Below are 14,452 nucleotides of genomic sequence, written 5' to 3' on the forward strand. Positions count from 1 at the left end.
CAAAAAGGCTTGTACTATAACCCAAAACAGCTACCATCTTTAAAAAATATATCTGTCAGGTTGACATTTGACATAATTTTTGTACGAATTGAATTGTCAATTTTAATAAAATGTAAACATAACCTATTTCAAGACTCAGAAAATTGATATTTTTATTACAATTATTATGAAAAAGACAAGCAAATAATGTCACCAATACATTTATTTCAGTTCTTCCTTTTCAGCTTATGTGTACATATTTTTACAGTATACATTTATATTATTTACTACACCGATATATTTTATTCTATACAGGATATAGAACCTGATTATGATTTCATTATAGGTAAGGTATAAACATTACTATATAAATTAACTTCGTGGTTCCCTTTTGGTCCTATAACTGTTAAATTCTATAATTTTATTCCTTACCTAATAAAGACAAATTTTCTTCACCAATCTGACCAATAACTATGAATGATATAAAAATACAAGATTCAATAAAAGGTTAAAATGCCGAAATAACACTAATACATAACACTTACAAATATATCATCATACAAATATGTACCAATATCTAGTTAAGAAATAAATTTATAATAACTTAAACTACTACATTATTTCAGTTGGCTCCGGCACAGCAGGCTCCCTCATAGCTCACAGACTAGCAACAGAAACAAACCACACCTTCATTGTGCTAGAAGCAGGGGGTAACAGTAATCCCTTGTTTGAAATACCCATCTTTGGGCCGCTACTACATGGCTCTGTGTATGATTGGCAGTATGAGACTGTGAGACAGGACAATGCTTGTCAAGCTATGGTTGGCAATGTGAGTATAATGTAGCTTATTATTTTGTATAAACTGCTTTTCATAATAGTTGTGATCTGTAAACTGTTACCTCAACAACATTTCTCCTGCGGCTACTTTATTGTTTACTATGCTTTTGTGTTCCATAGTACATCAGTAAAATTAGTTTGAAGAAGTAATACAACTATGTTATAATGGAATAAACTACCTTCTACAAAGAATGGTAGTTAGATTTAGAAATCACTGACTATTTAGTATTTATATCTACTTATAAATCTCTGACTAAAATAACAGTAGCTACAAGTAAACAGATTTAAAAAAAATGTGATTAAATAATAAATATATAATAAATAATAAATAGGGAACTACCACAGCTACATATTATACATATAACTATAGAAATTATCTTAATTTTTACAGAAATGCAAGCACATACAAGGCAAGATACTAGGTGGTTCCACTAAACTCAACAACATGATACATGTAAAAGGAACCATATCGCATTATGTCGACTGGTTTCACGGCAAATACAGTGAACAATATATCAAGGAACAGTTCAATTTCATTGAAAATAATGTTCTACAACTTAATAAACTACAATTTTCAAGTGAATTGTCATCAAATATATTAAATGCAGCGGAAGAGTTAGGTTATGGAACTATAAAAAATGATTTTAAAGTGGGTTTTGGTGAACCAATCCTATCACAAGTTAAGGGTAAAAGATGGACTATTTCTGATATTTTAGTTAATAAGTATGTAAGAGTTAATACTGTAGTTGAAAAGCTATTAATTCATAATAATAACTGTAAAGGTGTTCAGCTAGCTAATAAAAGGGTATATGCCAAAAAAGGTGTGATTTTATCAGCTGGAACATATAATAGTCCTAAAATATTACAACTCTCTGGTATAGGACCAAGGTCCCTTTTAAATTCTTTAGATATTCCGTTAGTCAAAGAATTGCCAGTAGGAAAAAATCTACAAGATCACATAGGTACAGGTTTAGATTTGGTGCTTTTTAATGAATCATTGTCACTCAATTCCTTTACTATCTATAATCCATGGCATATTTTTCAATATTTTATTTTCGGTAAAGGCCCATATACAACACCTGGCTGTGAAGCTATTGGTTTTATATCCACCAAAAATAGCACTCAGCCTGACATTGAATTCATGGTGTTGCCAGTTGGCATTAGCTCAGATAAGGGTAGCCATTTACGAAAGAGTTTCATGCTAAAAGAGGATGTATGGAACAATTATTTCAGTAAAGTGTTTGATAAACACGCAATAACAGTATTAGCGACGCTTTTACATCCAAAAAGCAGAGGTGAAGTTAGAATTCATAGTAAAGACCCTTATACACCTCCATCAATAGATCCTAAATATTTATCCAATAAGGAAGATGTAAATACTCTAATTGAAGCTGTGAAATTTATTAATAAATTAGTGAAAACAGAGGCTATGGTGTCTAGTGGCGCGTATCTAAATGACATTCCTTTCCCGGGTTGCCAACAACATAATTTTTTTTCGAATTCATATTTGGAATGTTATGTTCGACATTTAACTCTATCGAGTTTTCATCCTATTGGTACATGTTCTATGGGTTTGCCAGGTACAAAAAATGCAGTAGTAGATACGTCGTTTAAAGTGATAGGCATAGACAATTTATATGTAGTAGATGGTTCAGTGTTGCCAACATTGCCGAGCGGGAATATTAACGCAGCGATTGCTATGATGGCGAGTATATTTTTCGATTCAAATATCAAATGTAGAACAAATTGTAGGAATGAATTTCTAGTCAGTCGTCAAAGGTATTTTATGGACGAATTTGTTTTTAAGGTGTGTCCATCATACATAGAGTCGTTTTAGAGATTTTTTATATATAGAATATAGAGGCATAGAGTAAAATATTTGAATGAAACTGTTCTTTTATAAAACAACCAAAGACTTATTTAAATGTATATGCGTTCATATTTTTTATTTTTTGTGTTATTTATCTGTCCATAACTATAATAACTGAAACAAGATAATGATTTATGTTATATTATTTAACAGAAAAAGAGATTTATAGACAATTATTGTAGAATATATTATTGTATGTATAAGTATTAAAAAAGAGATTACCATGAATTTTGAACTCGGTGGCCTACTCGGCCATTTCTTTACCACTAGGTATTATAAATTATAATATTCATAGTTAAATGGATTATTTTCAATTTACTTATAAAATAAGTTAATTTGTATAAAACATACATGTAATTTTATAAAAAAATCTGGTGTATTATATGAAACCACAAAGGTACATGCAAATAAAAAAATTGCATGGATTTGATTGTTATTTTGTATAAACAATGTTAATAATGAAATGTGATAGTATTTTTAGATAGTTTTTTTGACGTGATGATAACGTTTTTAAAATCGTTTTAGTCAGGTGACATGTTCAGAAACTTGTGTCACACCAAAACCTCACGAGCGCGATCGCAGGTATAACGAGAGAGAGACGGACTGATCTCCCGTCTCATCTCGAGCGCTGCCACCAATAAGACGTTATCACGTAAACATCTCGATCGTAAACCTACTTTACAAACAATCAATTTTTTGCAATTAATTACTGTCTACCAGTGTCCTTTTTATTGTGTAGTTATGCACTTATGCATAACATACACATAGGTATTTGTTACACTTACACCAGTATAAATTATAAAATGTTAATTAAGTATTTCTTTTGTTTAAATTTCAATACATTCCAAGATTACTATGATGACTATTCAAAGGATTAAGAAATAAAAAACATTAAATACGATATATTCTTTTATTCATCATCTATGCTACAAAGTTCGCTTATTTGAGCTACCTCCACAATATTACAACCTTTACAAATGCATGGTAAGTATACAATAAAAACACAAAAATCATAGATAACACATATATATGAAGAAAATATTATATGTCGCAGCCAATTGATTAAATCAGTCGTTTCATTAATAGCCTATGCTATGTATTATGCAGCGCTGTTTAAACACGAGCCGCTTTTAATGAAACAGCTGCTGACCACTTGGCAAGACTGGATTTCCATGTGTTCATATCGCTCTTACGGCTTTTAAAAAAATACAGCGATTAAATGGACTTGTCTATTGCAAATAATTTACACTCGCCAAATTTATCATAATATGAATGATAAAATTATTCAAATTTTACGTTTCTATAACACGTAGGTAGATACATATTTTCCATCTCCTGCTGTCTGCGGGCTTCGTCTTAAACTACTCAAAACTGTCTATGTTTAATAGATATGAAAGTCAAAAATAATGAAAAAATAACATTAAAAAAGGCCATCTTTAAATCATCTCAATTAACCAGCAATGTACCTACATTTATTTAAAATCCTTACTTCTCAACTTTTTTGATACAATAAAAAATTCTACTACATTACATAAATAATACATTATAATGGCTAAATTATACAATAATAAATAAATAAGCACAGAAAATTCAAGACTAGATAATTTTAAATAACACTGTATATATTCATTTAGGATTCATCCTTTTTATGTGATAAACTTATTACAAATAGCAGTAAGTAAGAAAAAATGACATAAAAAGCATTCTGTATTTCATACATTTTAAGCAGCTCACATTTTATTGATAGATATCTATATAGACATGAACTGCTTTGTCTACGTAGGTATTGTTGGTTTTCAATCTAAAATCTACAGGATATCTGAACTACAATGTTTTCATCTATTTTCTTATCTTTAACACGATGACTAGATAGTATTTGAACATCAACGTACAATAAAAAACTAGAAACACAATACAATCAAAAATTGTCGGAAGCAAAACTCTGCTTACGCGTTTTGTACAGAGTTTAGGCAGAGTTTCCTAACGCGCGATGCAATTGACTTTGAACATTACTGACAAGAAATAAGGTGTTAATTTGAATGAATCTTTTATACAAAACCGCGCGGATATTTTGTAACGACTGTCAATCTAGTTTTTAAAGGTACGTCAATGAATTTGAAAAAGAAATAACATTAAAAAAGTTTTTGTAATATCTACATCTAGTTAACTATTTAAACTTAAAATATTGATAAACACTGCACAGATATTTGACCACTAGAACCGTTAAAAATACCTATTATAAAATCTATAGGCACTTATTGAAGGCCCTGGAAACATTACAAAAAGTCAATTTTTTGTTGAAGTAACAAGAAATTTTATTTCTTAGAAATATAATAGAAGGACGGATATTACTGACCAAGTACGCTTATATTTTTTTCTTACAACTACAAACTAAGTAAGTACTTAAAATGTACAATTTGTGCAAGTAAAAAATTAACACCAAGTCGAGTGTCAATATAAATCTTTTAACAAAAGACATTTAATACAATAGGTATATTTCCTACATTCATTTACAACCATTATCTTAACACTATCAAACAATTGAAATATTCAGCATTTTTTATTTTACTGAGCTAGAAAAATTGCTCGTAGACTTCCGCAAATGATGATCTATAAAGTAAATACATAATCATAAAGCAAAGGGACTTCCCACATATACATATTATTTTCCCAAGGGCCAAGATTTCAATCTAAGTATTTAAAAATTTTCATTTATTGGTCAAGTAATATTGAACCAACATCTCCGAAGAGTAAGTATTTGATATTGAAAACAACTAACAACTTAACTATTAGTTCATACGTTAATTTTAAAAAATCGAATTCAAAAGGAGTTTATTCCTCATAATAATTATTGTAAGTATAAGTTTAAAATCACTTTGTGATGAGCAATAAGTTATTAAATAGTAGGTAAATACTGGACGGAATGTCTGATAATTTCGCATTAAAAATTAAAACTATGTTAATAGGTAGGTATTAATAATTGTGCACGCAATAACCTAGGTATATTTCTTTTTAGTATGTATTATTAATACATACTTATTTAATTCTTTCCAAGAAGTTTTTTGCATCTGATTTGACAAAGACTTACAAATCCACAGTTTTGATTTTCAAAGACGTAAAGCTACAAATTTTTAAGCATTTTCGTAAAACATTTAATTATTTAGGTAATAATGCTAAATGTCGTATAATAAAAGCTATATTATTTTAATACTGAGCGGTAAAGACAACTTTTTATCGAACTTTCCAGAACGATTAAATACAATAATTTATAACATTCATAGTGAAATTCTAATTGTAAATATTCATGTCGCAATATAAGAATACTATATTTTAATACTGAGCTTTTGTTTGAGCAAAAAATGTTTTTAATAAAGTGTGCTTTTATGATATTATTTCAATATACAGGGTGGAAGGTTAAGATGGGGCATGAAGGGCAGGTACCTTAACCGTTGTAGCTACATGAAAACGTTCTTAGGAGACTATCCTTAAATTCTTGAGAAATTTTAATCTGCATTCACAGATTTTTGAAAAAATGTACGGTCAGCAAGGAAATCGGCAGTTTTCAAAAAAATTTTTTTTGATGCCAATCGATCCAGTTTCTCATGGGGATCAAAACACTCTAAAAGACCAACTGAGGTATGAGTACTAGAAAAGTCAGAAATCGCGAAAAACTATTTCCACACATTCACTAAGAAAATAAGTGATTCAACAAAAGATGCGCTAATAGAAAACTCCAAAGAGATTTTCAGGCTTCAATATTTTTTGTTTCTGATTATTAAAACACATACTGATAATAAGAAAAACATTAATTTAATTAAACGGTTGTCAAAGGAAATAAAAAATAACAAAATAATAACAAAAAACAACATTTAAAGTGGTGATAATTCCAGAATTTCTGAAATAATTTACATAAAACTAATGATAAAATGAGATGCTCAAAGTGGTCACCGTTTTGACGTACCTAAACATAGGTTTGTTCGTTTTGAACGACGCGGACGTGTCAAGCTTTTCTTAAATGAGCCACTTTCTGCTAGATTTTTTACAAGATTCGCAATTACCTTTCGCGTCGGTACATGTCGCATTGGATATTTACTCCTGTACCATTCCAATGCAACTGTTGGGTTTTTATTATTTAAAAAGTAAGCCTCTAACAGATCTCGTTCCAAATTATTTAAGGACACTTTTAGTGAAGACAGAGTGACTTTTGGTAACTTTTGTTTTCTATGTGTTATTATTATGTGTTTACATAAGCCATAAAAATGTGACGTGTTCGTTCGATATTCAAATTTAAATAATTTTTCATCTCGTGCACGAGCTGCCAGCCACCGCCCACTCATGCCCCGCGTCGCTGGCATGTTATGCTGCTGTGCCTTTGTCTTTTTACTTGTTCATGAATGAAAATAGTTTTTCGCGATTTCTGACTTTTCTAGTACTCATACCTCAGTTGGTCTTTTAGAGTGTTTTGATCCCCATGAGAAACTGGATCGATTGGCATCAAAAAAATTTTTTTTGAAAACTGCCGATTTCCTTGCTGACCGTACATTTTTTCAAAAATCTGTGAATGCAGATTAAAATTTCTCAAGAATTTAAGGATAGTCTCCTAAGAACGTTTTCATGTAGCTACAACGGTTAAGGTACCTGCCCTTCATGCCCCATCTTAACCTTCCACCCTGTATAAATATTTTCATCCTCATACAAAATAAGATACTTGAATAATAACACGAAAATTACTTGAAAGTAGAAAAGATTAACGTCTAATTTCTTTTTACATTTTATATAAGAAAAATCGTTCACAAAGCATTATTAAATTTCAATAATTACACTGTTACGCATTTCCTTTAGCTGTTTCTACTACAACTATATTACCTATACAATGCTTCACTAGACCACTAACCATTTAATTATTCGCTACTATTATTAAGTAATTTGTCGTATTCTGACTAGAATTTTACATATTCAAAAATTCACAAAGGCAATTTTAATTCTGTTTTATAATGTTCAAAATTCAAATAGAACATAAAGGTTATTGTACTTCTTACGGTGCATGTAGATTGATGTAGATCATGAGATCAATCAAACGAGCGAATGCTCATTCTTACCCCACTTAGATGTCAAATTATTTTAGCGTAAACAAGCGTAGAGCATTCTTTCGTTGTTCATAATGCGTTTGAAAAGATTCTAAGCAATGTTCTAATACTGAACAACACTGAATACGAGTTTTAATTTACATAAAAGATCACGAAAAAATGCTCTTGCTCATTCGTTCGATCTAAATGCACTGACAAGTGACAACAAACAACATAGAGAAACAAAAAGTTCCAGATAACGGTCCAAATTACGAATACAATTTTGTTAATTCAACTGATAGATAAGCTAAACAGAAAATATCCAGAAGATATGTTATTTTAGGGATCATGTTCCAATTGTAGAAATTAGTGAATTTTAGTTAAAATTTCAATAGTTACGTATATAGAGACAACTGCAAAGCTTGTTGACGCCATGTGATTCGCAATTAAACATTAATTATCTATCGATTGTATTTTCTATTCGAACATTATAAAACGAGTAATTACAGCCTATATATTTTCAATTACCACAAAAAGCTTCCGCACTTACTTGAAACACGGATCCAAATAGTTGTCTAACATATCCAATTGTAAATCGTCCCACTCAGTGGGATTTAGCAGTAAAGATGACAGATCATCATCAGGAATCAATGGAGGAGGTACTACCGGTTCCACTATAACATTTGCCCCGATGTTTGTCTCTACATCCATGCCAATCGGTAGAGACAATTCAGGTAAGTGTAGAGTCACAGCTTGACTGATATCACTCGCAATGCTTCCAATCATTGTACCATCTATTTGCGGGATGTTAGCTACTGCTGTTCTTTCTTCAGTTATTTTAGAGTCTTTTGGGTCATTCTTCTTCTTCTTGTGTCTGTTTGAGATGCGTTTTGTCCCCTCTAAATGGGCGAGGTCGAGCTTCCAAAAACCACCCTTTCCTGGCTCTTGCTTTGATCGCGCTACTTTTACGAAAACTTTGTTTAGAGATAGATTGTGTCGGATGGAGTTCTGTAAAGGAATTTAGTTAAGTTAAAATTGTGTTGTTTTATAGATTTATATTATGATTTATGAATTACGGTATTGAGTATCGATTTAATTATTAGTCGTATTAAGGATATCGCGATCGTACATGCCGAATACAAAAAGCGATACAGAAACATAATAATTACGTCACAATACAAATTCTTTTGTCTTCTGTAAAACTATTTTACAGGGCATAAAATAATAGGTGATGACTCATCAATAAATAACCTAGATGTTATAGGTATCGGTAACGGTTTGTAGGTACAAATGGTTACTATTAATTCTAAGTACATACATAGGTTTTTAAAATGTCATTTCATACACAACACGTTTGTGTTTGCTCGTATACTTTTTGTATAACTTACTGAATCATCGTCAGTAATTTATAACACTGAATGGATACGTGACTTGACTGTTGGTAAAGAGGTAGGTATATAATTAATAAATAAATAAAGTATTTCCTTAAGACATGAAGAGGTTGTAGACGAAGTATTTGCCCAAAACTATAGTGTTTTGGATATAAACTTTATACTAATAATATGAGGACGTATTATGACATCTTATAACCAGACAGATTACGCCGTGAAATGAACTGACTGGCAAATTCATATTATGATCGTAATAGCCAGCCATGGTTAATTATGGTATTAATATGAATTTTCCCGTTAGTTCAATTCACGGCGTAATATGTCTGGAAATAAGACATATAAATAGAAAGCGTTTTATTTGCCACCATGTATAAAAATATAAATCTTAATAATCTAACACAGAACAGAAAAAAATAAGAGGTCATAACACGGCCCCATATTATTAGTATAAAGTTTAAATACGGTCCCTGATCACTTTTATGACGGGAATCTAATTGACACAACATTTTATTAAGAGAAAAAGCTTATGAATGTATAATAACCGGAGCGAAGGCCACTTATGATCGCGTAACTCACATTTTTTTAAGAATTTTCAGTTCATTTTAGCTTAATTTCAATTTCATTTGAGATATGAATTCAATATGTATGAGAAAGAGAGAGGCAGCAATTTGAAATACTCTCTTAAATATTCTTAGTTCATTAAACTGGTAATTTAGTAAAGAACAAACTACGCACAATGAATTCCCATACATTTCACACACAAACGTGCCGCAGTTCAAATATTCCAACCGTTAACTCGAACACACCATCTGCGCTTCTCACATGACTAACCACGAAAGCCGTATCGTAATTGCGTTTAAAAATACATCAGTCACACGACACTTGACCCGTTTACGGATAGAGAATAATTACAAACCTTATCTAAATCAATTTAGAAATTATCTCCTGCCTGATTTTTCGCGTTTCAGATTAAAAAGCTTAACTCACCTGCCACGTCGGATCGGCGTTCCTGTAGTACTTGAAATTGTCCTTTATCCAGGAATATATAGCGGATAACGTCATCTTGTCATTGTTATACCTCATGGCCATGCATATCAAGGTGCTGTACGAGTACGGCGGCTTCTTGTCGCTTTTCGTTTTGTACTCGTCTCTGTTCTCCATGAAATCTTCCTGGCATTTGGCTATCGTTTGATTGAACTTCTCCAGCCTCGTGCTTTGCGCTTGCGGTTTCATCTGCGGGTTTGGAGACACGGGCGATATGGGGAACTGCGGGATGGACATGATATTGGTGATGTTCTGGAGCCAGTTGAGATTCGTCAGGTCGGTCTCTGGCTCTTCGCGGACTCTCTTCGGGCGCGGTTTCTTCGGCACCGGGGTGTCGAGTCCATCGCGCTCATTCTGGGCGTACATATGCGGCTGTTCGTAGACATATTCGATTTCGACCGTGTGAGATGACTCTGGCACCGCATGGTCGAGCGCGAAGCACTGTCCAGAGAAGTCCAGCATTTCGCCGGAGGCCGGGGAGAGGCCCGCCGTGATGTGCATGTTACATCCCACGATGATTCAGAGCGAGTGGTGCGGTGGTGCGGTGGTGCGGCGGATCGATAGCGGACGCCGTGACGTCGACGGTCAGCGGTGTGGTTCGGGCGAGCGGTGGTGACTGTGTGCGCGCGGCGAGGCGAGGGCGGCAGGTGTCCATACAGGTGGTGGAGCGATCGATATTTTTCCGTAAGGAGTCTGCCCGCATGCGATAGCTTCAGACAATTAGTCACGGCTGTTATCGGAGTCTGCGGGTACTTCCTTGCTAATGAACTTGACGATTGGACCATTACGCTATTTGCGCAATTTTAATTTAGATAGGTAATTGCTAATTAGAAGAAAAATCGATACTGTGTTTAACTTTAATTCTATTTATTAATAAAGGTACTCATTGAACATTTATTTATAAGAGAATAAAGTGGCAGTCGTCACGTGTGTGATCGAAACTAAGGTAAAATGAGCCAAGTCACATCGAGGTTATCTCATCGCCAAATATCATCAAAAACCGCTTAGCATTTTATTAAACCCGCTCAGTTATAATAAGAGAGATATGAAAGTGTTCTATGCATTTTATCGCAATAATAACATATGTTATAACATTTCATTGAAAACGCTGAATACTTGTACCTACTTGTACTTACCATTTTAAAACGCGTGGAACAATTATTTCATGTTATCAAAACAAAAAATTGTAATTTTATCTCATATCTGTATGTAACGTAATTATGTTTTTTTACATAATCAGTAGCAATCGATGGTTTCATTAGAAATAATAGTAGATTTGAATATAATCGATATCTTGATGTTTGTCAAGGGTAAACAGGGTGGACACCCTTTCAGCTCGTAATTATAGCAAGTGCTTGCAAGTGTTTTTGTAGTGAGCTTCGATAATATATTTACTGTGCCAACCTACTTCAAATGAGCGCCTACTAACAACTTGAAATATTATATACCCATTAGAAACGATGTAGAGCTTGTTACTTCTGCTCTATTACGTTTCTATATCAATGTTTTTAAAGGCTATATATTCTTAGTTAATTTCGTTATAAAAATAGAAACATCGCGTGGACTAAATTGGATAAAATAATAAGTTTCTGTATAAAAATCTTATATTAGCATTTTTTTTTTTAGTTAGTTACATTTCTTTTATGCTTATCTTATACCTAACTACTTACCTACTGAATAAATATAATACATTTTATGGGCGGCAAATGTACACTAATATTAAAAAGCTGAAGAATTTGTTTGTTTGAATATGCTAATCTCAGGAACTACTGAGTGCTGGTGTTTTTCAATTTTATATTGTACACTATAATTATCGATTAAAGCTATAGGCTAAGAACATTACACTACCACAATTAGAAACGGAACAATAAAAATGTTGAACAATATATATTCTTATCGAAGGTGAAACCGCGGGGCATAGATATTGCTATTTTTCCAGCGTTTTATGCTCTTGCGTACTGGAGCGGAACGCACCCCGTGCCAGCCTTTCCCCGTCCCGAATTGTACACCCTATCCATACTTAATTGTTTTGTCTCGTAGCCTCGTAGGATAATGAACTTGGTTCGGATTTATAGTGGAATTTTTGTATCGAAATATCATGAGAAAGCAAGTCATAATATAACCCCATATTGTAACTCATTCGTAGGTCTTCATGTCAACGCTTCGGAGAACTATTTGTTTTTCTTTTCAATGGACATAGGTAATCTCAAAAAAGAGACTGATAAATTGATAATATTGGTATCTCTTCAGTTTTTCCTTGAGTGTAGAATTGAAATATCGTACCTACTTTAAAAAACTTATTTAGAACATTTCTTAGTTTAACCCGCATAATATTAAATTCTTTGAGTAATGAGCAAAAACTATAGCGTATACCTACTTATAGCTAGTAGGTAGTAGCCAGGTTGAAATATTAGGTCTACTATCTACAAAACGGTTTGAGCAGTTTCTGAATTATTGTAAACAAAAAAAATATTTTTTAATTTTTTTTTATAACAATCACAACTTGGTTCATGAAAGCAAGTAGTTAGATAAATAGCAAATAAAATTGAAAATACAATTGTGATTTCCTAAAAACATAACATAAATTGATTAATGGTGTAAGGTCATGAACTCCACGGTTTCTATTGTAGGTATATTGACCAATAAACCTAAATGTCGATGCTTATTTAGGTGTATTAAAAATATAATTTATTTTAAATATATATGTAGTAGTTAAACTAGGTATATTTTTATTGTAGGTAACTAGTAAAAGTAAGATATCGAAAGCCTGTTTTCGTTTCTATCGAAAAGTAAAAAAAGTTATTGTGTTTCTCAAGCAAATGTACCTATCCATCCTTCACACAGCATTTCATTTATTGCAACTAATTTTTTTCTAATTTGGTAACTAAAGCGCTTGAAAATTGTTACGAAAACAAGATTTTCTACTAAAACAGACAGCCTATGCATTCAAATCTCTTTACTATTTATGAAATAATTTTAATTTTAAGATAACTTCCACACATGAGCCTTGAAAAAAAACGCTCCTTTAATGCAGTTGCTTAATAGCTAAATACAATAGATACCTATTTTTTTAGAATTTAAGGTCTATTTTAGCCCTAAAGGTTCCTTTCACCAGGTGTAACCAATGAAGCGTCTAAAGCACTTAAGCACATGTAGGTACGCAAATGAAGCCGAAAATTACCAATACCATCCCTTGATACCACTTGTACTAAATTGCTTGTAAAACGGTCATAAAACGCTTAGGGTACTTTTAGCCAGTCGATTTTGAACTCTATTTCCTGATGCTTAGGTTTTATTTAATTTAGAAATTGTTTGGACATGAAAATTTGCAGTTTTTTGTACTTCTTTACAAGTTATAGTCGCAGTTATTACACTTTGATTCATACTGAGTCACGTGGTTGTTTCAGATTTTTATTTCGGACAATTCTCGAAAGTGTATCGCACAGGGTTGTCAATTTCGGTTTATAATTTGGCTAGATACTTTTTCGTAGGTTTAATCATGACATTATGTAGGTACTTAAATCTTATTCGTACACAAGTATTTTACATTGCTTTGGCGTTGTCGCCTATTTATCTACATGAAAAATATATATTTTTAATTTATGAAGCAGCATATTATATGTTATTATAACGCATGTAAGTACATATTTGTACTTTATAAATTAGAGCTGAGAGTTAATGCAATTACTTTTAAAGTGAAAATGTGTATTGTTACACACCACACACCTTTAAAATTCCTACGTATCGACAAACTGTTCTAGTACACTATCATAAAATATTAAAACTAGCGAGTGACAACCCTACGTAGCATGACGGAATAGGGTGACCAACCACATGACGTGTGCACCTGTCACCGGTGACCATATCGTAATTATTATAGTATTTTATTAGCCCTTGTTTTATTGGCGAGGGTATAGAACATGTCATGTTAATCGTCTTTATATCGAATACGATAAAATATCGCATAATTTTATGGGGATCGGTGATTTTTGTATGGAACAGAAATTTAAATAAATCCATAGTAAACATATAAATGTATTTTATTTTTCTGTAACGCATTTACAGCTAATCCGCAGCACCGATTTGGTTGAAATTTGAAATTAAAAATGGTTTAAGAACCATGGGTAAATATAGCCCATTTTTTAAGGATTAAATAAAATAAGGGATGAAAATTAAAACCCATGCCGCGGGGCATGCTAGTAAGTTTACAATTTTGTGATTAGGTATTAATAAATCTTAAGAATACGGAAAAAATAAAAAACATG

General features: G+C 32.2%; 2 protein-coding genes across 3 annotated transcripts; one reads left to right on the forward strand and one right to left on the reverse strand.

Annotated features, from left to right (window-relative positions):
- Positions 1–133: 133 nt before the first annotated feature.
- Positions 134–3,587, forward strand: LOC149486305 (glucose dehydrogenase [FAD, quinone]-like). Of its 2 annotated transcripts, none has more exons than XM_089697952.1 (3): positions 134–325; positions 606–808; positions 1,208–3,587. In XM_089697952.1, the coding sequence occupies exons 1-3, from the start codon at positions 187–189 to the stop codon at positions 2,651–2,653; spliced, it is 1,788 nt and encodes a 595-aa protein (XP_089554078.1). In that variant the 5' UTR covers positions 134–186; the 3' UTR covers positions 2,654–3,587. The 2 variants fall into 2 exon arrangements, with proteins under 2 accessions (XP_089554078.1, XP_089554079.1); XM_089697953.1 differs by having other exon boundaries at positions 624–808.
- A 4,699-nt stretch (positions 3,588–8,286) lies between these two features.
- On the reverse strand, positions 8,287–10,695 carry LOC149486306 (uncharacterized). Its single transcript, XM_089697786.1, has 2 exons — positions 10,131–10,695; positions 8,287–8,760 (listed from the first exon to the last, which is right to left on the reverse strand). Exons 1-2 carry the CDS (start codon positions 10,686–10,688, stop codon positions 8,299–8,301), a joined length of 1,020 nt encoding a protein of 339 aa, XP_089553912.1. The 5' UTR covers positions 10,689–10,695; the 3' UTR covers positions 8,287–8,298.
- Positions 10,696–14,452: the final 3,757 nt, after the last annotated feature.

Source organism: Colias philodice, chromosome 8 (genome assembly GCF_061535455.1).
Source record: "Colias philodice isolate Cphi_HAF_F1 chromosome 8, ilColPhil1 Martin Lab GWU primary, whole genome shotgun sequence".
NCBI classification, from domain to species: domain Eukaryota; kingdom Metazoa; phylum Arthropoda; class Insecta; order Lepidoptera; family Pieridae; genus Colias; species Colias philodice.

Bases quoted from the DNA above. Each gene is read 5' to 3' on its own strand.
- LOC149486306 (XM_089697786.1), bottom strand. From the start codon at position 10,688: ATGCACATCACGGCGGGCCTCTCCCCGGCCTCCGGCGAAATGCTGGAC. The intron at 8,761-10,130 runs GTGAGTTAAGCT...ATTCCTTTACAG, and splicing joins ACGCCGATCCGACGTGGCAG to AACTCCATCCGACACAATCT.
- LOC149486305 (XM_089697952.1), top strand. From the start codon at position 187: ATGTCACCAATACATTTATTTCAGTTCTTCCTTTTCAGCTTATGTGTA. The intron at 326-605 runs GTAAGGTATAAA...ACATTATTTCAG, and splicing joins TGATTATGATTTCATTATAG to TTGGCTCCGGCACAGCAGGC. The intron at 809-1,207 runs GTGAGTATAATG...TAATTTTTACAG, and splicing joins GTCAAGCTATGGTTGGCAAT to AAATGCAAGCACATACAAGG.